Below are 25329 nucleotides of genomic sequence, written 5' to 3'. Positions count from 1 at the left end.
CAGTCAAAAGATTTTTGCAAGTCATCTGCTGTTAACTGTCGATTGCAGGCTGTCGCCTCTATAAACTGTAAAACCACAGCACGGAGAGCCAGACATTCCGACCCGAGTGTGTGTGTGTGTGTGTCATATATGACTATTAACCAAGGCCTGCTACAAGTAGCAGAGTCAGCCTAGTCATAGCATGTGTGTTTGTGTGTGTGTGTGTGTGTGTGTGTGTGTGTGTGTGTGTGTGTGTGTGTGTGTGTGTGTGCTTGTGCACAAGTTTAAGAAATTGTATTGTTATGGATTGACAGTGTTTTAAAAGGTGTAAGAGCTTGTATCAGGGTCCTGTTTTAAGGGGACTGACAAGATGGCCTTGTGTTTTCAAATCAGGTTAAAGGCAGGATGGGGATTGTAGAGATATTTTCACCATATTGTTGTTTTTTTTTTTTAATGAAAATGCAATTCCATTGATTGTCAATACATTCATTAGACCAAATCCCCACCCAATATGTACATCATCTGGCAGCCACTAGTGTAAAACAAATGTTTTCTAATGATTAGACTTCCTTGAAAAGCTACAGTAATGTTATTTGTGATATCATTGTAATTTCATACTACAACATCCAGCATGACAATGACACTTGAACCTTGTTTCTCGACAGTGTGGTTGCTAAATAGTTAGCAACTTGGTAAGTTGCCAATTGTAAATTGCATTGCAACCAAGTAAGTTGCTAACTTAGTTAACAACAACACTGTCGAGAAACGGGGTCCAGATTAGTTGTTGTGTGTGTGGGTGTGTGCGTGCGTGCGTGCGTGCGTGCGTGCGTGCGTGCGTGTGTGTGTGTGTGTGTGTGTGTGTGTGTGCTTGCGTGCGTGCGTGCGTGCGTGTGTGTGTGTGATCATTTCTCTTGTCAAAATGAATGTTTTCATAAATGTGCATTTTATATCAGGTAGCGTTCTTTTATTATTCACATTTCAACATGGTTTCAAAGCAATTCAAAGCCATTTACTCAAAAAACATAAATAGATAAAGTAATGTCTCAATATTAAGGGTCTTGTATGTCTACTTTTTTACCATTAGATTTAAAAGTAAGGTAGTTTTATATCATTCAACCTCTGAAATACTTCATATAGTGGAGTGATGTCCTTATTTGTTATATTGTTGTCATGGCATATTGAGATTGGTACAGGCTGATCATTTAAACTGTCTGGCAGGTCACTTAAACTGATCTCAAAAGGAACGTTAAAGGAACAGTCCATTTAAAAAATATATACCACCCCTATTTACGGAAACAATTCAGTTGCACCTTTTCCCTGCTCTTTCAGCCATTCTCTGAGTGGTGATATGACTTCTTGGCATGTATCAGTGAACGGTATGGTACCAAAAACTGAAAGGTACCAACTGTTCTCATTCCGTTCAATGATGTATGTTGAGAGGTAATATCAGTTGTACCTTTCTCCTGTCCTTCAGCCATTCTATGAGTGGTGATATTACTTCTTGGCATGTACTATTACTGAATGGTATGTTACCAAAAACTGAAAGGTAACTGGTCTCATTCCGTTGATGTATGTTAATAGGTAATATCCCCCGAATCAGAGAACAGCTGGAATAAGAAGAGAAAGGTAAAACTCAACTACTTAATTACATATTTTGAGCGGAAGGGTAAAATGTGCATATTTCCAAAACTGGTGGACTGTTTCTCCTACGGTGAATTGAACTACAGATAGTCCCTGTGTGTAGTGATGAGAAGCCTTTCTGCCTTTGTTTTGCCAAAGTTTGTGGTAGCACTGTGTCTGACATAACACTTTGATTATTATTAGTCTGTGTCTACAATCACTAAGTCATAGACATATAGAGTATTGTGTATTTATTTATTCATCCATTTTATTTCAGGAAGATATGGTCTTCTACTTAAGTTGTGTCATTTCTTCCACATTTTTTTGTAACCACGTGTCTGCACTCTGTTCTTGTGTTGTTGGGGTTTTTATATAATAAAACTGTATAAATATTAATATAATTTGAAAGGGTTTGCTTTGTTATGTACAGTATATGTCTTTTGTCATGTATACAGTACTTTGAACTCGAATAACCTAAAACTGTAGAAATAAACAGCTTCTGTTATTCCTTCACTTGACAAATTTTCACACCAAACTCCACAAGGAATCAACCACAATATTCCCCTCAAAATATGTCTTGGATTCGCGATCTCCAACCAGGGGTATGTGCACCACTTGGGGTATGCATGGATACTGTAGGGGGGACATGGAAAAATGTAATCATAACAAATGTATAGTGCATAGTCATATTGGGATAGAGGACGAGAGACAGGGCATGATTGAGGGGGTACTTGTGGTATAGCAAGTAGGCTTATGGGGTATGCAAGATAAAAAAGTTTGGGAAACGGTATAAGATGGCCATGTGTTAACAAACTAGGGGATTTTCACAGTATGGTCCCCTTTAAGTGAACCGAACTCAGTCCTCTTTTTGATCACACCCTGTCCGGTGTAACTTTAGCAGTCAGGACCCTTTAGCAAACTAGATATTGAGATAACGTCAACAAAGGTAGTTTACTGTATGTCATGCATAAGGCTACTGTAATTACTCCACATTGTCATGATCACTTATCCAGAGCGACGCACAGTGAACTGTCCGCAAGGACAGGCTCCCTGGAGTAATTGGTGTTAAGAGCCTTGCTCGGGGGCACAGTGGTGACTGTCAGACCCTAGGGGATTGCTCTCACAACCATCTGCCGTTTCGTTTTAACAAGTGTTGGGTCACCGTCAGCCACCAAGCCACCATACCACCACTCCCCATTAAAACATACTGTACATATTTCCACAACCCTTTTCCCATCCCTTTCAGCTCCACACAACACAACCACCGTTTATTGCATTTCAATTAGCTGAAGTATCCACCAAATATGGTTCTGTCCCCTCAGGATTTCTCCCATTTTTTCAGAATCTGTTTTCCCATTAAAAGTACATTTGTATACAGTGTATATTCCAAAAAAATACCCCATCTATCATTCTTTATATTTACGCTGGTATACAGTGGTCCTCCAGGTGATTGTAAAGGTGTACCTTCACCTGTTAAGGCTGATGATCTTTGCAAAACTTTTCAAAACTTACATTTTTCAGGTGAGAAGTGACAGGTAGTATTCTGTAAAAAAGACAACAACAAAAAACTACAGCGGACTGACTACCTGGAGTGTGACTGAGTGCGTGAGAGAGGCAGGCCTGCTTTCATAACCAGATGATGACCTATGACCTACCTGAGCCCATATGGACAAAGGACTCTGGAAGCATGCTGCCTTTGTGGTACACAAACAAACACAGCACGGGCCCTCTCTCCCTCTCCCTCTCTCTCTCTCCCTCTCTCTCTCCCTCTCTCTCTGAGCTTATTATTCTAATTTTAGCTGACTGTGTAGGTATGTGTGTGCAGGGTGTGTGTGTGTGATGGTATATTACAGAACCTGTGGGCATCTGGTGACACCAACTATGATCAGTAGCCAGGTACGAGAGAGATATACAGTAGGTGGGATTAGGTCAGGTATCAGGCACACACATGTACAATCCTGTCAATTCTGATGGCTTTTTTTGGTGCTAAGACTGGGACTCTGGGTTTGCATAGTGTGTTCCCCATTGTGAGGTCACTCGTGGAGTGGAGGGCAGGCCATTGTGAGGTCACTGTAGAGAATCCCATCCATTGTGAAGTCAGTGTGGAACATCTACCATTGTGTTGTCACAGTGGAATAATGACCATTGTAGAGTCATAGAGGGATAGGTTTCCATACCATTGACAGTCATGTGCTGAACCTATTCCTTTTACGGTGTCACAATATTCCTTCCATGATCATGAAACATTCACTATGAGATAATAATGGGTCTATCACCAACTAGAATGTGTAGTCAACCTTTTTATCTGTAGTCAACCTATAGAGAACACATAACGCTGTGTTGCATTGTCAGCAAACTCTCTCCATTACATTCAGATACAACATATTTTATGTATGCTATTCACTCTCAAAAGAGGTGCACCCACATTGACCTGCCTTTGGCACTCATTAAGAAACAGTGTGTGTGTGTGTGTGTGTGTGTGTGTGTGTGTGTGTGTGTGTGTGTGTGTGTGTGTGTGTGTGTGTGTGTGTGTGTGTGTGTGTGTGTGTGTGTGTGTGTGTGTGTGTGTGTTTGGATCTAATCAGGAAGACAGCATACAGATATTTGGACATATTTGGATCTGTAATGTTGTCTTTCTGATGAGATCCAAATAAAAGGTGTGTGTGTGTGTGTGTGTGTGTGTGTGTGTGTGTGTGTGTGTGTGTGTGTGTGTGTGTGTGTGTGTGTGTGTGTGTGTGTGTGTGTGTGTGTGTGTGTGTGTGATTTGACCAATTTGGTGTGTTGAAACATTTTCACATCAAAGGGCGTTCTTTGTATTGGGTGTGAAATGTCCACCCCACATCCTACATTTCCCGTCTTCCATCGAGGTGGGTGTCAGACGTGGATTGGCTTGTTGCTTTTCAAGTTTTCTTTGCTCGAGCACCTTCAAACTGATTCGACGGACAGTGCTTTGATTTGCATGCAAAAAGCGCGAAGCCAATCACTGACGTGTCACAAAAACCTTTCCCAAAACTTCCACCAATGTCGAGCCCCATAGCATTAACATATTTAAGTGATAGACCAATCGCTCTGTGGACTCACAGACGAGTTAGCACACAGCTGCCCAATGGTCAAAGGCGAGGGCAGAGTTTAGGGACCGCATATTATTAGCATGTTATTAGCGGAGGTGTTTTAGATATCGATCCGGTATTTCGTGTTAGTTACAAACTCGCGCCTTCTTCCTTCAGGTCAATACATTCCAATTCTCTCTACATCAAAACAAGTGAGATAAATCTGCAAAAATGCCCAAGAGAAAGGTAAGACATTCAGCATTCTGTGACAATATCATTTGTTATTACTTTTTTCCCTATTTTGATGAAATAGCGGTGGCACTAATTCCCTCCTGGTATTGGTCTTTGGAAAATGTCGTGCGTAAAAGAAATGGAAGATTAAGTTGGAAAATAGTCTGACGCATTTCACAGCACCTTTATTTGCATTATTGCACACTGGCTCCAGGAAACATCTCGGATATCGTTCGGTGTCTTTTTACTCTTCGGCGAGCAAGCCACTTGCTTTCTCCTCCATGGCTGTGGGTTGTTTTATTAGGCAATGTCTCTCCCGGCTGAATTTGTCGCCGCTTCGTGCGCACTTGCGCTGAATGTCACTCGACGGAGATGCTTGCCGGCGCACGGCTCGGATTTAATACTGGACGTTTATCGTGGTTTCGACTGCTTACAGTCGACGTTGCCGAGATGCAAGTAGAGAGAGGACATCAGCGTCTAACTTGCACTTAACGATGGCGATGGAGGACGTTTTCTTTTTCTCTGAAGGCATATCTCAACCTACAGCCTCTTCCTCCTCCTCCCTCGCGTTTCAGACCCGTATGTAGCCTACCAGCTCGTCAATCACAAGTACCGACCCGCCGCGAGAGCGCGCACGGGGAACGCGGATGGCATTGGAGACAATTACCATGGTGAATTCATAGATTTCAAATTTCAGTAAGCCATCACACCGGCTTGAAAATCCGTGTATTTTTTTAATAAACACGAAAGGCCATCCATTTGGCCAAGATGAAATCATAACGTTAATGGAGATTGAGCGACCAATGTCGATCGTAAACCACATTCGCTCCGAAAGAAAAGGACAGTGTGGTCGGCAGATGAAGGGGGCGGGGATCATGACCCTAAATTGATAACGACGCCTTTATCCTCTGTGGCTGCCTTGGTTTTTCCCATCGTGTGCTGTCTATTTACATCGAAGGATGTGTCTATCGTGCAAAATATAAATACCGAATGGGATTACAATTATTTTTTAAATCTCTGATGTTTTGCATGGGGCATTTCTGTGAGGAAAATGAGTCGGCAATGGCCGGTGTGGGGGATGTGCATCCCCTTCCGAGGATTAGCGGTGACCTGTGGAGTGTGGCATTCACAATTTCTGCTCTCGCACCTGCCCCCTCACCTGCCGCGGCTCATCCGCTGTCGTGCATGCAAATTCTCTGCAAGGACATGATGGGAGAAACTAACTAGGCTATCCAGTATTTTCTAAAATCCCTGTTGTTCTTTTCAAATGACAAAAGGACTCTTGTCCCCCTGAACGTCCTTCATGTTTGGCTGGCACTTTTCTTGGTGCAAGTTTTAAGCGCCTCCCCATCCCATCCCCTTGCGCCCACAATGGCGAGCGATTTGTTTTGCCGTCTTTTGGAGGGAAAACTATTTTGTTTATTTATTTATTTATTTTAAAATTAAAGCCGAGACGTACGAGATGACGTATTTTTGGTAGTCTATAGAGAGTTTTTGCATTTGGCGCATGTGATAAATGACAAGAACAGATGTTGCCGTTTGAGGCAGATCATAGCAACAGCTTAACAAGCCGAGACCGTCCGTGCGCAAACCTGTTTGTGTGTGTGTGTGTGTGTGTGTGTGTGTGTGTGTGTGTGTGTGTGTGTGAGAGAGAGAGAGAGAGAGAGAGAGAGAGAGAGAGAGAGAGAGAGAGAGAGAGAGAGAGAGAGAGAGAGAGAGTGTGTGTGTGTGTGTGTGTGTGTGTGTGAGAGAGAGAGAAAGAGAGAGAGAGAGAGAAGAGTGGGATTGGACGCGCGCGTGTTGCATGCCTTATTTATGAAATAGCTGCTTGTAAAAACGCGAGGAAAACCGTGAGGAGGCAGACAAAGCTCCTCATTGGTTCACAGAGAACGTCTTAAATTCCCGTCCACTGACATACATCAAGTCTGGTCAGGGTAGCAGTTAGCCTGCTTTAAATCTCAATTGTAAAACGATTAAAGAGGTTAAATCATGTTCTCAGGTTTACCATTGGTGAAAGAAAAGACGAAGAGAAGTTAAACAGATCTTCCACATCCCAGAGAGAAAGGCAATACATTACCTCACTCTTAAACATAGTTGTTATTTTTTATTCATTTTGTAGGGCTTTTTCGCCTTTATTGACAGGACAGTGGAGGAGAGACAGGAAATGAGTGGGGGTAGAGAGACAGGGAAGGATCAGCAAATGACCTGGGCCGCAGTAGAACCCGGGTCATTGGCGTGGTAATCCAGTGCCCTACCCTTAGGCCATGGCGGGGCCATACTCCTTATATTGACTTTTTTTTAAAAAAAAAAGCTTCCCTCTGTAGCGGTACAGGACCTTTGCTGTTTGAAGATACAGACACCAGAAGTCAGTGTGAGCAGGAATGGTTGGTAGGCCACACACCTGATCCTATTGCAAGGTGCTGAATTATACGGCATAAGAGATGTCTAATCTCAGGGTTTAACCCCCAGCCTCTAATCTGAGAGAATAATCTGGTTATCGCTGCAGGATAAGACCCCGCTTCCTCTGTTACCTCTTGGACAGCGACACACTCACGTTCACGTTCACACACACACGCACACACACTTGTCTCCAACTTTGACTTTGACATTGAGCTAATAGTGGTAGACATATGTGTCACTATGCATGTGTAACAGAGAAATATGTGTTTGTGGCATTACAGTGTGTGTGTGTGTGTGTGTGTATGTGTAGGGTGCCAGAATGAGTTTAAGTGGCGGTGCATTTTCTTTTTCTTCATTCTTTATTTCTTAACAATGTTACTGCTGCTGCACTCCACTCGTTTGTCTGCAGTAAAAGTTGAGAAAGCCTCATCTAGGGAGCCCAAAAGTGGGGATGCGAATGCAACACTTCATCCCTCTCTCCGGCACCTACTGTATGTTGTGTGCGTGTGTGCGTGCGCGTGTGTGTGTGTGTGTGTGTCTAAGTGATGGGAATGCCATGTGTGTGCCATTAGAGGTGTGTGGGTGTGTGGGTGGGTATGTATTCACTTGGTTGTCTGTGAAAGTGAATGTCTGAGTTATAACATGATGTAATAATAATGTTTGCTTGCTTTTTTTATCTCACAGTCTCCAGAGGGTGCCGATGGCAACACAAAAGTTACAAAACAAGAAGTGAGTTGGCATAGTTTGCATTTGCAAAGTCTTCACCATACACACACAGACACACAGCCATTTTTATTTGTACACCTACACTGTAACGGTGGATGCGTAGCATAGCCTCTTACAGCAGATGGGGTTGCCGGCAGCCCAACGCAGTCTCACCCCAAGTAGTCAATTTCTGACTACCTTGGACCAGACGGCAATTTTTGACGTCTTGGGTATTCCTTCCACGTCACATTTTGACTATGTGGCCTAACCCTAAACCTATTCCTAAACCTAACCTCAATGACGTTATGCTGCCACAAGGGGGCGCCTTTGAGGACATAGTCAAAATGTGACGTGGAAGGAATACCCAAGACGTCAAAAATTGCAGTCTTGGGGTGTCAAAAATTGATTAGTCAAAAATTGACTACTTGGGGTGAGACTGTGTAGCGCAGTCCTATTCACTGTGTGCTGAAAATACTCAAACTACATCATAACAACATTGCTATGACGGTACAGAGAGTCTTAACTAACAGATTAAGTCAAAGCCATTACAATGTTGGTGGCAGTAAGGTTATAACATAGGCCCTGCGCTAAGGGTTTAAAGGTGGACTGTGTAAAATTTTTGAGTAGTTTATTTCCAGAATTCATGCTGCACATTCAAATGTCACCTTTTTCATGAATACTTACCACCAGCATCAAATGTCCAGAAATTGACATTTGTAGCTGCAAAACTTACCATACTTTGGTTAAACTTGTATTAGTTCATTATTTAGTAAATATTCATGAAAAGATCAAATTTGACAGTAGACAGAGCCGTTTCAATGAGCAGCATAGTTGCAACACCTACTCTTGCCACCATCCTACATAATGCACTTTTTAGAAAACAAACTTTGTGACACAACACAGTAAAGACGTGTTTGCCATGTACATAACCTAACAGCTGACACACGCAAACAAACACAAGTGAACATAAATAGTTAAATTGAATTTGATCTTTGAGATTCTAACCTTGTTCTCCCTCTCCCTTTCTTTCTCCCTTCCTTAGCCCACAAGGCGTTCGGAGCGCCTATCCTCGGTAAGCATGTCTTAAATGGATTTTGGCCAAGAAATGTCATCCATAATGGCACAGGTAAAAGAGGTCTGGAGTCATGCAGGTGGGCTACTTGTATTGGCTATGTGCCCACATGCACAGACAGGAACGCAGGACAATCTTAGCAATGGGGGGTTGGCATTGGTAAACAGTGAGCCAAAGCAGAGAGTGATCGGACAAATATTTCCGTACGCAGAACATGAGTGCAATGTTCATACAAATGTGTCATTACATTTGCATCAAAGCCATTGTGATATATCAAGATGTTTTGATGTGCACATCACAATATTGTATTATTCTGATGTTGCATTATTTTCCATATTCCATGTAGCTACCTTGCGTATAGATATAACATAGATTGTTGATAAGGTTGAATGTATTTAGGCAAGCTTCAAGGTGCAGGTAGACATGACAGTTAGTGTCTTGCTGCTAGCTGGTGGCGACAGAGAAATACATGACAGAGTTGACGTACAAAACATTGAGTTTGGGTGTTGTAAATACTATATCTGGAGTCATCTTTTTTTAAATATAGTTTTGGGCTTTTGTATCTTTATTTGTGATAGAATCGTGAGAGAGGTGACAGGAAATGAGTGGGGAGAGAGATCGGCAAATGAATGAATGTTGCAGTGCAGTATCCAGTCGATTGAGCCCCAACAGGGCCTATCTGGAGTCATCGAAGACAGTGTTTCTCAATTGGTGGGTCGCGACCCAAAAGTGGGTCGCGGAGGGGTCATGGGTGGGTCGCGGAGCCGTGGTGTAAGAAAAAAATCGTAATTCATTGATTCGCTAAAAAAAACAAAAAACAAACATCCAACTTTTCCTGCAACAATTTACAACTTTTATTTTGATAGGCGATTGACCTGGTGTCATCTGTCGTCATAGATAAAATCAGAATGTTTATGCGAGATAGTAGCGTGCAATAAGTCATTCCAGTGTCGCAAAAAAAAATTGGGTCGCGACCGAATGAGAGTGGAAAATGGTGGGTCCCAAGACTGTTCCAGTTGAGAACCACTGATCTATGGTTACTCTGGAACATCAACACCCCTTTTGTTGGATGTGTGTAGGGGTTGGAAGAGAAGGATGGACTCAGGTGGTGGAGATAGAAAAGAGAGTCACTGAGAGGTGTTGAAGTGTGTGGGGGTCACGAATGAGGAGGGTGTATAGTGGCATGTGGGGGATGAGGGCTGTGTCTAGCAAGTGAGGTGTGTGGGGGGGTTGTTTGTTTGTTTATAGTGAGGTGTGGATGAGAGTTGTGATGGGGGTTAGGCTGGACACTGATGGCTTTGCCCGTGCCCAGGACAAAAGTCATCTGAAAGGACCCCCCCCACCCAATACATTCAATGTAATGAGAATCCAATTCTAGCCACCCCCCCCCCCCCCTCCCTCCCTGGGCCAGGGACAACTGACCTTCTTTGTCCCACCCTCTCCCACCCCCCATGACTTACCTGGGGGTAGATAAAGGAGTCTCATTGCGTGGGACTTCCCTGGGCAGTGGTGTTGTGTTGTGTTGTGTTGTGTTTGACCCCCCCTCTGTGCTTGACCTGCAGAAACCTGCCCCGCCCAAAGATGAACCTAAGCCCAAGAAGCCTGTTGTGAAGGTAATGCCACACACACACGTGCACACACACACACACACACACACACACACACACACACACACACACACACACACACACACACACACACACACACGCACACACACACACACACACACACGTGCACACACACACTGTCTTAAAAATAGACATTAGAATGTAAACAGTAAACACACACACACAAACATATGTTAAGAGGGTCTCAGGCATTGAGCATGGAGCAAAGGGTGGATGGTCTGATGTTTTGCACATGAAGGCTGTATCTTGCATATAGGTAAATCCTGTGCTAAGATGCTTATCGTTACATTACATTGCATCGCATTGCATTTGGCAGACGCTTTATAACCAAAGTGACTTACAAACGAGGACATAATCATAGCCAACATCATTAGCAGATACAAAGTGCACAGGAAATATACAGAACAACAAGTGCAGATGCAAAGAAGGGTTAGTTAGTTAGTTTTTTTTATCATGATTGCTGGATGGCTAGATTAATAATGACATCTCCAAATGCACAGTTCAAATGGCAACATATGTAATAGTTGTTATCACATCCCCCCTGATATCTTTAACAGCCAAGGTTGTGGCGGACAGTAAGCACAAATAAAAAGCAGTTAAATCTGAATTGCAAGTATATTATCAAACAAAATAAAAGCAAGGTAGCGTAAGGTTTAAGACATCCAAAGTTTATCCATCAGCTTAGCGTGTTAGATGAATCGTCTCCACAGAAATGCAAAGTTTATACTGTCTTCGTCTCTGCACACCACCTTAACCTACATTACTTGCTGTCGACCTGTGGGCAGCCATGGCATAGGGGTCTTTCAATCTGGGGGTCGTCAGTTCGAATCCCACCTGACCTCTCCCTACACCTCCATCCATGGCTGAGGTGCCCTTGAGCAAGGCACCTATCCCAACATTGCTCCGGGGACTGTAACCAATATGCAGAAAAGTAATAACTGTACGTCGCTTTGGATAAAAGTGTCAGTTAAATGTAATGTAAATGAACTTGCCAAGCTCATTTTTATCTGCCAAATATGGCTTCAGATGCTTTACAACCCGTCAGGCCTGATCTGTGAAGATCAGCTGATGTGTTGTCGTAGGAATCTTCCAGCTGCTGTTATGGATGGCTGGCAAATTGGCAGAGGTTATTTTTTTTTCGCTCACCTCAGCTGGCAGGTGCGTCGGAGATGGCCCATGGGTCACTCGGCAGACCATTTTGCACACTGACCATTTCACTGTTTTCTTGGGGTGCTAGGCTTAATTTTATTTTTAAATACTCAGGTGGGCGTTTGCAGGCTTAAGATGAGATCAAGGCGGTGTTGGGACGGCTTATGATGAGGTCAAGGGGGTGGTGGGGCGGTTTATGATGAGATCAAGGGGGCGTTTGTTCCAATAAAAGTTGAGAACCATTGCTCTAGCCAAACACATTTGGCGTTTTTTTGTTTTGTTTTTTGTTGTTGTTGTTGTTGCTGTATATGATATCGTACCGCTTTAGCTGCCATTAGTCCATAACACTGATCTGGTCCGTGATAAAAATGTGTCGGTGTGTGTGTCTCCACAGAATTTCTATATACATTTGAAATGTGCTCAGACAGTGCAGACCTCCGCCAAAGGAAGCGGTTTGATAAAACATTTAACTATGACAAAGTCTTTCTGCCTTGCAGTTTGAAACTCGAATGTCAAAATTCACCCTATCCCACAATGGTGAAGAATCTTTTAAAAAGTTCTGGTTCCGGATCATGATTTAATCACAAAATATAATACGATACACTTTCTCCCCAGAAGGCTGCTGAGGCCAAGGGTAAGAAGGCCGCCCCCAAGGCCAAGAAGGAAGAGGAGGTGGTGCCCGCCGAGAACGGAGAGACCAAGGCAGAGGAGGTAAAGTCACACACACACACACACACATGCACGCACACGCACAGTATTGATCATGACTAGGGTTGCTACTGATGAGTGTCCAGTTGAACGGCTGCTCCTTTTCCTTTTGAAGTTGGGAAGGTGTAGAAAAATACTTGAACTTGAACTCGACAAGAAAAGTACTGATCTACCAGTATGAACACGTAATATAGAGACTCTAGGATGTCCATGTGACACTCAAGATTATCTTCGTGTGCAGAGTAAGTGCAAGGAAAGCAAGAAAAAAATGCATCTCACTCTCTGGGTTGCAGTAAAACATCTGCACTTAAATCCTTTATGAGAGAGTGGAAATGACAAAATTAAAAAAGGTTGACGAACAAGCAACTAACCCTAACCCCACCCCTGACTGTGTTGTGTCACTGCCTAGCAACCTTGGTAAATAAGAGCTGCCAGTTGCTTCCATATTGATGCTAGAAACAGACCATGTACTATATTTTAATTTTATAGGATGGCAAACCGGTGATGAGGACAGCTTATGAAATGTACTTTCCCTTTCAGATCAGCAATGCTGTGCTCGCAAGAAAGGGGCTTCAGGTTAGGCGTTACAGGCCAGTGGGCCTTTAGTGGCTTTATCTGCTATGGCCATGTGTCTTTTATAAGTGGTGGATGTAAACCGTTCTAAGGGTTCTAATCCCTGTAGTGACTAGAAGAGTTCTAGAAGTGTTCTATAGGAGAGTAAGCAACAGAATCACTTGGGATGGGTATGAACCCCTCTAGAAGTGCATTCAGGCCGACTGAGAACCGTGCTGGAGCCCGTTCCCGCACCTAATCGCGAACCAGCCGTCGTGTTCACGCCACAGATATTTGCGTTCGCAAACCGGAAAATTGGTTCGCAATGCGAACCGCAAAATACTAGGTTTTTCTCTGCGAACCGTGACGCCAGCGTGGTCGTCAGCAGGTTCATCCGGGTAACACAGTCACGTGCGGAAAAAAATCAGAGCCTGGTATGAACACTGGCGGTTCGCAGACAAACACTTTAGTGCCGAACGTAACTGGTGCGAGCACCGACACCGGCTCCGTTCTGGTCGGCCTGAAAGCCATATAGGAGATATGGATAGCTCAACTGTAGCCGGGATTTACAGCCGGGATAAATGCAAATGCTGGCTGTATACATGCCTATTATGCACCTATTACCACTCTGGGGGTGTATTTCTCGACAGCATTGTTGTTAGCAACTGACTTGGTTGCCATGCAATTTCGCAATGGCAATCTACTAAGTTGCCAACCGGTAAGAAACAATGCTCATGAGTTCCCTGGTGTGTTCCCATGTTAGATGTGTATTACAGCAACATGGTGCAGCATGGTGGACCTTAGTTACTAGTCATAGCCGTGAGTGAGTTATTTGCCAGTGAGTATCACTTTCTTCATTTCGCCCATGTTCTCAGCCAATGATTTGCGCAGCTGTCAGTCTCCACCATCATCCATGTCATCTTACTTTTGTTTGAAATAAGAAAAAAATGCTTTCGTTTTCATTTTTTAAAAAGTCACACAGTAGCATCTTAAAGATTGGGAGTCACTTGCCCTGGAACCTTGCATTGATGCTTCAAACAGCATGGAGGCTCAGCCAGACTGAGCGAGAGTGCTTCCCAGACTGTGTTTTGTAAATAGGATCTGCTCGAATCAGCATCCCTCACCCTGTTTGGGTAAGGAGGGAGGGAGGAATGGCTGTATGTTCCTCGGCAAAACAAACTCTCCCTCTCTCTCTCTCTCTCTCTCTCTCTCTCAGCCACACATCCTAAGGAAAGTTGACAAGCTTACTTCTTTTTTTTTTTGCAGTGAGTCGAGGGAATAAAGTTATGGAGTTTGAGTTCAGTGTGAGGACAGAGGATTATATAAATTCAGAAGCTGCTAAACTGGTCTATCGTGAAAACACACAGACGCCAAGAAAGAAACACACAATCGCTCACACACATTCAACACAACTACCATCTACAGCAGGGGTGGGAACCTTTTTTCAATCGAACGGCCACTTCAAATTCCTCCAAGGGCTGCAAAAGTCCTCAGAGGGCCGTACTATGAACACAAACCAGGGTTTTCCCATGCATTTCAGGCCTATATTGAAGGCCGACACCTTTAAAACAGTCCCCACCTTCTCTAGGTCTCCTGAATATAACTTAATTGTATTGGCGATGTAATTTCTAAGATTCTTTTACAAAATAATTTTTCAGGCTAGTGAACAGCTTAGAATTGGCAGGGTGGCCAAATGGAATTGAATGCAAAAAATGTTTTGTCATAAAATCAGTGTCCATAAATAGATGTGCCCAAAATATTTGCATAATGATATTTTGCATCACTTTTTCCGTCTCCTAAAGATTACACCAAAACAGTTTGTACAGAAACAAAACATATTTACAGTGACAGACTATTGTACACAACAACCGTAACAACAGATTGCTTGAGAAGTATGTGTGCTATTACAATATTGTCCATATGAAGCTTGAATTTTATCTGTAAAACACGAGAGACGTTGTATTGCAAAGCATTATGTGTGAATTAGAGGATGTGCCATTAGAATCCTCAACTCATTTGAACTCCATTTTAACTCAGATCCATCTCTTTCCCTCTGCATTTGTGTTCGTCATTGTCTCAATGTCACCAATTTCCATGACAACGGAAATGCATGTGCTCATTTCTAATAACTTCACACGCCTCTCTCCACACATGAATACACACACACACACACACACACACACACACACACACACACACACACACACACACACACACACACACACACACACACATTATCTTGCACACATGCATGAATCCACCCTCCCCCCACACACACACACACACACACACATGCTTCGTTACACACATTAATTAAATGCACGCCAAGATCTGTGTGTCTCGCTCGTCTGTGAGTGTGTCTTCCTGGCCAACTACGACCTCCCAGCTACTGATGGTCAGAGGGCAGATTAAGACCGTGAAAGTGAAGGGTATGGCAATGGTGTGGGTGTGGGTGTGTGGGTGATCTGAGCCTTGATGTAACTGTGGGGTTTGATCTTTGGTGAGTAAGTGAATCCCTGCGGTAAGAATATGGTTGATTTGATGCTTTATGTGGTTGATTTCGCGACTACATCTGTCTTTGTTGGAGCAGGTTGCATTGCTGTGCGTTGTACTGTATGGTTTGCCGTGTAATATTAACATTGTGTGCTGTGTCCTGAATATCACTTCCCAGTCATTGGCTCCTAATAGGCTCTCTAATAGGTAGCCTGCCCGCAACAGTCATTTGAGAAAAATAGGACTTCTGGCTCCTCTATTAGATGATTTACCACTATCTCAAGGATAACTTAACCTGGACCCGGTTTCTCGAAAGCATCGTTGCTAACGGGTTAGCAATTTATTAGGTTTCCAATGGGAAATTGTATTGCAACCAAGTAAGCTGCTAACTTAGCTATGGTGTTATAATCGGGACAAAAGATCCACGAGCGCCACTTACTGCATACGCGAGGTATTTTATTCTGCGCGCGCGCGTATACACTGTCGCGCGCGCGAAATTGCTCTGCGCGCGCGCGCAAACGCTGCCACGCGCGCGCAAACACCGTCTCACGCGCGAGAGGTGACATGAATTTCCTCACGCGCGCGAGCAGAAATATGAATATTTAAATTATCTCCTCCCACTGGTTAGCATAACAAATGAGGCGGAAGTTTGTTTAGTCCATAATAGTCAAACACAGATCTCAGATCTCAATTGTTGATAGACTATCGTTGCTACGGTGACTGCAACCGACCACCTTTGAAACACAACTGAAACGCAACTCACGGCTGCTGCTGACAAGGGCATTCACCTCTTTATTCGTAAACCCATTTTATTTTTTGGTGGATGAAAACATTGTGTCAATATGCTATGTCTATGTTCGCCTTATTCACCCGGAACGTTCTAAAGACGTTGAGGGGTACACTTCAGGGGTACATTCGGCAACGCACCAGCTGTCATGGCGCCTCACTGTTGTGTGCCCAAATGTTCGTCCTCAAAGAGAAAAAAATCCTTCCGTGGACAGACTTTCCACCGTTTCCCCAAAGAGCAGGCACTTCGCCGTGAATGTATAAATCACATCAAGAGGGATCCTGGTCCATATTTTAAGGTAAGATGCAAAATTATTTTCAATTACGCATCAGCTGGCACAAATAAGCTAGCATCAGCTAGCACAAATAAGCTAGCTCGCCAAACTTGTCATGACTCACGTAGCCTAATGACGCGAATGCCTCGGTGAAATAAAAAAAATATGAATGTGTAATTACACAACGCTACATTTATATTATATTTCCAGATCGCTATTTCAAGATTAGGCTTTTAATTGTGTGGTAAGCGATCCGATGGCCACTGATTTTGTGCTACCAGCATAGGCCTACGTGTGCCAAAATCAAGTTGTTTTGCTAACAAACTAAAATGCATACCCTGGTATTTATGGTTACAGATCAACACTGAGACCAAGGTTTGCTCTGAGCACTTTGAGAAGGAGTGTTTTGTAAAGACCGCCCGTGGTATCACAAAGCTTATAAAGGATGCTGTGCCAACTATCGCCTGGACTTCAGAGAGGCCAAAGAGGAGAATCATCATTCGCAGACCGAGGTTAGTTTGTTCAGTCAATATTCAACTGACATGTGTTTAGCAACCCTCTAATAATAATAATAATAATAAACTGAGAATAGTTCGCCATAGGAATAGCCTACATTTAAATTTAGACAAGACTGGAGAATTAATGTATGTGCTGGAGATAATTGCACCGTTCCGCGGTGTCTCATTCAAATGAATTGCAAAGTAGCATGCTAGCTTTGGCTGTGGGGAGGGTTTTGAACAGGACTGGCCGCGCACGCCGACGCTGTCAGTGTGAAAGGCAGAGAAAAACACGCCGGCCGAAACTAAACTTTAGCATAAAGACCGCGTTCGTCCCGCGACCGTTCCGCCTTGGTATGTTTTGGCCCCAAGACCCCTTACATATCGCACGAAGCAAAGCGCTCAGGCCTGGGCAGGTTGCCGTGGCAACGCTTCGCACAGCCCTGGCTGGTAGAGCTGTGAAGGATTTTGAATGCCAGGCAGCCAGTAGGGTACAGGGTACAGTACAGGGCAAGCTCGCTTTTATGCTGTTATTGAGAATTTGATTGAATGAGCAGGCGTTGTAAACTATTCTATGCATCAAAAAGCCTTATGTTCTGCGCAGTGCTCCTCCCTCCGAGTCCAACGACTTTTTAATAACTCACTTTTCTAAAGTTTTAACTTGGATTTCTGTCACGTTTAAACGCCACCGCTCCTGGATCTCTCTCTATGCTGTGCCCTGCCTAGTATTTCTGAGTCCCCTGAAATAGGCTGTCTGCATTCTCTTTTTTAATGCACTGGGCCCTTTCTTTCAAATTAGTCAGTTCGTTTCAGATCTTGTCATTTCTGCTATAGGTGACTGCTCAAGATGTGGCTTCCTGTAGTTCAGAGATAGTTTTCAAAACTGCCTCAAGCTTATGTAGTAGTGTTAAGAATAAACAGGTGTGGAACATATTTGAATAGTTGTGGGAATAACTGTGGGAACATGGAGCAGCAAGAATGAGCTGTGGGACCAATGGGCTGTGGGAACATAGAGCAGCTGACCCCCAACAGGGTCTTCATGGTTGTATGACCTGAATACATTTAAAAGCGGAGCCACAGGATGCGGGCTTCTACTCTGTTCCACTATTAGACGCGCCTTTGTCCTGCACCTGGCCTCAGCGAGGTGGGATGTGCATACTCTTACTTTTATAAAAATGTTGTATATTGACCACTAACTTCTGTGCATTGCTGTCCATACAGAGATGATGAACCATTCCTGAAGTTGGACGCCAGAATGCAGGGAAGGTGCTGTTTAAGAGCCTAGGTAGGTATTTTGCTCTCAAGACACTTGTCTGCCACAATTTAGGAAACACTGTCAAAGTGTGTGAATGACAAAGACCAGCTTACAATGATTTCTCTTCTCTTTTCTTTTGTTTCTGTGCTGTGTGGGACATGTTTGACATGTAAATAGACCACTAGGCTAGTTCAGTTGTTGGCGGTGGATTTATGTTGATTATAAATACAAGTCCTTTAGTAGGCTAGTAGGCTAACTAATTAATGCGAGCATGACCTACTGTGTCATGCTAAACAAGCAGGAAGCTGGGCATTCTTGCCGACTCTGAGAACTATAATACAAGTCGTCATTGTTATAAGATGGTAATAACATCATCAAATATTTGCCCTGTTGAATGGATGTACGTTTTTGCGTCACATCCTGTTGATGCTAAAATTACGTGCACTGTTACATCAAGATTCATGAACTTGTCAGCAGTGCAGCCAGCCTTCTTCTATGGCCGTAATGTAATCGTTTACAGCTCTCGAAATGAGCAGACAGCTCAGCTGCTTGGTGCATACTCTTACCAATCGGTCTATATTATTCCCTCTTGCATTATTTATTTTCAGGCGGTGGAAGAAGCACTTGCAGGTATGCTACCGACCAGGCTCCTCAACATCAATCCGAGACGGAAGATGAAACGGGATGAAGCAGTTAGATTGAGGTAAACATCTACACACCCCCCTGTTCAAATTCCAGGTTTTTTGTTACGTAAAAAATGACAGAAAACAAACTTAAAGCTTTAAAAGGGGAAGAATAGAAAATAAAACTTCTATTAACATTGTTGCATAAATATGCACACCCTTAAACTAATACCTTGTTGCAGCACCTTTGGCTTCTATCACCGCACTCAGTCTTTTGGGTAAGAGTCTATCAGCATGGCAAACATAGAAGTGACAATATTTGTCACTTTGCAAAAAGTACTCCAAATCTGACAGATTGCGAATGCATCTCATCTGCACAGTCCTCCTCAGATTGCCCAACAGATGTTCCGTGTCATACAGGACTGAACTCTCCCACTCCCAGTCCAGGTCTCTGCGGTCTTCTGAAAAGGACAATCTCATCATCCCCGAGCCAGACTCCGTAACTGTTGGTGACAGAGCTTTTTTGTGTTGCTGCCCCCACGCTCTGGAACAGTCTACCTCCCAACATACGCCAGGCCCCCACACTGGCTACGTTGAAATCACATCTATTCACAGAGGCATATGGACTTTAACTTCACTGGCCCATCCCCTCCCCCTTTATGCCACTACAATGGCCCCTGTGGAACTGTTCTAAATTCCAACCTCCATGACTTAAGCCCCAGTTACAACTGAAGAACGATAATCACATAGCATGATGCTGTCACCTTCATGCTTCACTTTATGCTTGGTGTTACCTTGGCAATGAGGTGTTGTTACCTTTTGTAATTATGTCCAAAATGTTAAACCTCGGTTTCACCTGACCATAATACATCTTCCCACATGCATTTGGGAGATTACAGAAGTATTTTTTGCAAAATGTACTCCACCGAGATTTAACTTTTTGGTCATAATTCGAAAGGGTATATTTGGCACAAAACATCACCCCAACAACACCATACTGTAGCCCCTTAATGCGCGCCGTACCTCCAGTGGCACGCTGTAATAGTCATTGAAATGTAACTACCATAGCACTACAATACTATGACACAACACAGGCCCTGTAGTAATGCACCACGACTTGGTCATTACCATACTGGTAACAATGAATATATAAAGCCGCATCTTAAGGGGTTAAGTGAAGGGAACCTTGTTGGGTGTTGGGTGATCTGAGGAGGACTGACTGTGGGAGATTGCACTCGCAATCTTTCTGATTTGGAGGGCTTTGCAAAGAGGGGTGAACGAATATTGCCATATTAATGTGTGCCATGCTGAGACTCTTACCCACAAAAGACTGTGCTGTAATGAAGGCCAAAGGTGCTGCAACTAAGTATTAATTTAAGGGCGTGTACATTTTTGCATTGCATTGCATTGATTAATAGTTTCGATTGAAGGAGGGAAAAGCTGTGAATTTATTTATTTTATTTATTTTTACATCACAAAAACCTGACATTTGAAGAGGGGTGTGTAGACTTTTGGGAGCCACTGTACATGTAGAAATTATGTGTTCATATCTCTAACCCTCTTGGTTTAGCATGATAATGAAAAGAACTGTGAGCAAAAATGTGGCAAGCAGAAAACCAGAGTGGCTAGTGACTTGGGAAAACCCAACTGTGGCCGGAGAGCAAAACATTAATGTCAAACCCTTGTCTGTACCCAGACATGGGTTCCTACCAGGTGTACGGGTACCCAAACACAACCACATCGTATGCAAAGCGCAAGTCTGAATTAAATTTTCTACCACATGTACCTAAAAGTGTACCACAGTCACCGTGTAGTTTGAATACTTTTACTTGAAGGAGAGGATTGGTGCACACAGGTGCAGTACGAAGGTCAACTGTAGTTTTCAGAGTGAGGAGTCTGCACACTTAGAATCGTTTTTGTTGCGTTTTATTTTTTCATGGCAGGATAACGTACCTCAACAGTCTTCTTCAGATTCTCTACAAACACAGTCTGAGTGGTGATTAGAACATGCCTGGCATCCAAGGGTGTGGCCAGTTTGTTAACCCTTACACTCTACACTTTACAATTAGAATTATTGTACACTGTCTGGACAAGATGTAGAATACTACTGAGCGACAGTGATATGTCATGTTCTTAATACTGTTATATCTTGTCATTACAGACAAGGCGGCCGGAAACTTTGATGACCTCAATGACACTGGCTAGGTGAAGGACATCAACAAAATGGCATCAGGTCACCAGACATCAGCTCATAATCCACAACGTCATCAACCATTTTGCGCCAAAAATGAAGCCGTTCACATACCATGGCATCCTAAGCAGGTAATTTCATACCTCTCAGTAACCTCAGAATGTATTAACAGAATAAACAAAATCATCACTTCCCATAATTTCTACCACATGTTTCAATAGGCAGCACTACACTACTGTGCAACAGTGAGAGAGAGCGGGCAAGGACAAGTAAAGCGGACCTACACTACAGCAAGACTTTGACACTTCTCCACGTTAGAGGCAGCCATCACCCCCACCGTTGAGCAGCGGCTATGTGTAACCCCCAAAAGAGGAGATGATCCGACGATGTGTGTGTGGTGTGTGCGTGCGTGTGTGTGTGTGATGTATGATATTGTAACACTTCAGTCCTTCTTTTATACTATACAGTGTATACATATACATTTGTGGGTTTGTTTAAAAACCATTGCTGAGGTTAAGAAATGCATTATGACAAATACATCTGATTCAGGTGTACTGTCTTTTATTTGCCACAAATAAATCTCATCCTGGAAACCTGTACGATGTGTGGATTTAAAGATCTGCCAGATCTTTGTGACGGCACAGGATTGCAGTGGAACCCAAACATAGCCTACGAACTCCCACGCCATCTCACCAACTGCCGATATGCAGTATGCCTGATTTTTCCTGTACAGCAAAGAAATGTAGAGATTGTGCCTTCATCAAGAATAGGTCATTTGGAATCACAACAATTATTCAATTTACTTTGTGCGTGTGGTGTTGCTATTGCTGTTATTATTATGTTACTAGTGACCCCTTTAGTTGAGTTCAATAGTCTACATGAAATCTCTGCACTTGTGTTACCACTATTGGGATTGGCAGCTCCCTAAATGAAAATGAGAAAAACTTGCCTGGATGAAATGTTATGAACTGTATGCGTTGTGCTGCTTGCTGAAGTAACATGACACCCACATCACCTTCCAGAAATAAAGTGTATACAGGCTACCTAACCAGAGTCCTAGAGACCTATTGCTGCTGTGTGATGAAATCCAGGCAAAGGTCCAAAAGCTTTGGCAATTGCTGCAACATGTAAAAAAGGTAGACAGATTAGGCCCCTGCAGATATGGCATGTGTAGATGGATTCACTAAATTCTTTAACCACTTAAATGGCTTGGGTCAGACAAGCTGGGCTGCACACTGACCTCTTCCATGTTGCCCATGTGGTTTCGTTGGCTGTGTGTGACAACCTCCGTACAAGGGCCGCCGATCAGCAACTGAAGGCAGATTTATTTATTTATTTTTGAAAATGTCTGCACCTTTTTTATTAAATGTATTGCATTGCACTGGTATCACATTGCATTAAATGTACTAGCCAAGTGACACAGAGAGCAGGTAAATACAGTGTATTGATCTGTACCATTTATGTCACTTCTTAAAGATTCAATTATTCAACTCTATATTCGAAGAGGCCGGTACTTGCTCTACCATTTTCCACGAACCAGTCAACTTCCTGGGAGTAATTGCAGTACTTTGAGAAAGTGATCTTTCTAGCCTAATCATTCATTGTGCTTGTGTCAGTATTGTAGTGTCATTGTTTATTTACAGTGTGTCGACGCCATCTACTGGATACTCAATGCACGGTTCATTTTCTATCCACTTCATCATTTCATTCCAAAGCACAGAGTGAGCTCTTTGATGCAATGTAGGCTAAATTCACCTAGAGCTCTAGTTGTGTATATCCAATGACTTATGTAGACCTCCTTGTGTATACCCGTTGTGGATCGCTGAATACATAGCCTACATTAAATCCATATTTCGGTCTCCGGTCTCAAGTCAACTGCGGCCGTCTTGCCTACTGTCGTCACCAGCTATGGAGAACACGACAGTGGCAAAATGAATGATTGTTCCAACCGATTTCAATAAAGGTTCTCTGATCTGACCGCTTGAATTGACTATCCGGCTCCCTCTTTTATTGCAATGCTTACCAGCAAAAGTATCAAACACACTTGAATCCTTATAGCCTACATTACAAATATCTGACTGGACCATCGTAGGAAACAGGTTTGTACCGGTAAGCTTATGTCTCTCAGTCATGCAGCACACGGAGCTGGATTTCAGTGATTCATTGCACTTACAACATGTTAACTTAAGGTCTCTGTAAACGTGCATTTTGGTCTTCTTTGCAAAACAACTTTGTCATCATGCCAAATGCCTAGCCTGCTAACTTTAAGCTCTTAAAACGCACTCGTCGTGAGCAAAATGAAGCTTGACAGGACACGAACCATAGCATATTTGATGAAATGTCTACTCTTTATTCCTCATCTGCTGTCTGCGAATCTCAACAAGTTCGCCCATGAAATAAACAATTAAAAACAATGTTTTCATAAAAATGGGTAAGCAATAGAGGTATATGCAACCTTCAGTCATTCCACTCGTCAGTAAACGCCAGCTGCAGTTACCGTAGCAACGATATCAACAATTGCTCTTGAGATCTGTGTCTGATTATTTCAGACTAAACAAACTTCCGCCTCGTTGGTTATGCTAATCAGTGGGAGGAGATTATTTAAATATTCATATTTCTGCTCGCGCGCGTGAGGAAATTCATGTCACCTCTCGCGCGTGAGACGGTGTTTGCGCGCGCGTGGCAGCGTTTGCGCGCGCGCGCAGAGCAAAATCGCGCGCGCGAGAGTGTCTACACGCGCGCGCAGAATAAAATACCTCGCGTGGGCAGTAAGTGGCGCTCGTGGACCTTTTGTCCACATAATGACGCCATAATTAGCTAGCAACGACGTTGTCGAGAAACACACCCCTGGTTTACTACTGAACCAGCTTTGTGGAATACCCCTCTGATACAATTGCTCAGGACAATGCAGGGGAGAACAGAGGTATTGGCCGCCTTCGTAACTACACATTACTGCGCAGTCTGCACAACGCGCATGCGCAATGCAAAATTATGATGTATTCTAGTTAGTTGCATACGCGCTGCGCAGATATGTGCTGTCACGAATGCGTCCAGTGTGGCCACTACCCAATCACATGGGTTTCACCACCCCATTAACCAATCAGACGCTGTGCATAGTTGAGCTCAGCCAATCACGTTCTTGCTTTTTTCCCTCCTTTTTCTGTGCAGGATACTGAAGCCGCTGAGCCAGAGGCAGAAGCAGAGGAGGAGGCAGAGGCAGAGGCAGAGGAGGAGAAAGAATGAGTGAAGACTCTGGACTTTTCTGTGGGTTTTCTTGGGGAAGGAAAAAAATAATATTTTTTATTGCGCGTATTTTGTAAACCGCTGTTTTTTTTTTTATTTTATTTTTTTTAGACTTGTCGTAATAGGTCACCCTCCTCCTTATGGTTTGTCACCTTAAAAACTTGCCATGCAGGACATGAGATCGACAAGGACAAAAAAAACCCACATAACTAACAAACAAGAAAAAAACATCTTGGTTTGATCGATTACCTGAGCAAACAAACATTGCCGTTGCCTTTTGCTGTTATATTATATAATACACCATGACACCATATCAGTGACTACGCTTCCCACGAAGTCAGCCAACCAGCAAAGGAAATGGCCTGGGATTGGAGGTCAGTTAGTGATTAGGTTAGCTGTGACTTTTTTTTTCTTTTCTTTTTTTTCCTACTTGTTTTTTTTCAAAGGGAGAATACCTGTGAAGAAGAGAGATAATGTGTAGAGGTGAAGTAGTATCAGAAAGACCTGCTTTTTGGGTTTTTTGTTGAGTTTTTCGTGCTCTCCTGTGTCTGTGTAGAGGGTGTGTGTGGGTGTGTTGGGGGGGGGGTGTCTGTGTCTCTTATTTTGATACTGTAGCGATGTGTGACCCTTGACCTCTGGCATTATCGCCATAGCAATAAAGGAGTGGTGGTTTGTGCAGGATGGTTATGTGGTTAGCAGACAATTACTTCAGATGTGTGTGTGTTTTTTTTTTTTTTTTTTTTTTTGGTTAGCCCCACCTTCCTGTTTTATTTTGAATTCTCCATGTGGAAATATTTTAAAATAAAACAAATAAAATAAAACCAATGGTATGTCTTTATGAAGTTATTTGTGTCAAACGTTTGCTTTGCTTT

The 25329-nt window shown here is 43.2% G+C and overlaps 1 protein-coding gene and 1 long non-coding RNA gene across 3 annotated transcripts; both read left to right on the top strand.

Moving 5' to 3' along the window:
- The first annotated feature begins 4750 nt into the window (after nt 1-4750).
- Nucleotides 4751-25291, top strand: hmgn3 (high mobility group nucleosomal binding domain 3). Of its 2 annotated transcripts, none has more exons than XM_063222484.1 (6): nt 4751-4895; nt 7965-8009; nt 9028-9057; nt 10620-10670; nt 12453-12545; nt 24383-25291. In XM_063222484.1, exons 1-6 carry the CDS (start codon nt 4881-4883, stop codon nt 24455-24457), a joined length of 309 nt encoding a protein of 102 aa, XP_063078554.1. In that variant the 5' UTR covers nt 4751-4880; the 3' UTR covers nt 24458-25291. The 2 variants fall into 2 exon arrangements, with proteins under 2 accessions (XP_063078554.1, XP_063078553.1); XM_063222483.1 differs by having other exon boundaries at nt 4752-4895; nt 12450-12545.
- On the top strand, nt 18407-21811 carry LOC134468580 (uncharacterized). The gene is made up of 4 exons (XR_010038849.1): nt 18407-18430; nt 19009-19103; nt 21185-21345; nt 21436-21811. It is a non-coding gene; the product is annotated as an uncharacterized LOC134468580 (long non-coding RNA).
- Nucleotides 25292-25329: the final 38 nt, after the last annotated feature.

This window comes from Engraulis encrasicolus, chromosome 18, assembly GCF_034702125.1.
Source record: "Engraulis encrasicolus isolate BLACKSEA-1 chromosome 18, IST_EnEncr_1.0, whole genome shotgun sequence".
Lineage (NCBI taxonomy): Eukaryota > Metazoa > Chordata > Actinopteri > Clupeiformes > Engraulidae > Engraulis > Engraulis encrasicolus.
Note: the sequence above shows the minus strand (reverse complement) of the source record. Positions and strands in the feature narration are given on the sequence as shown.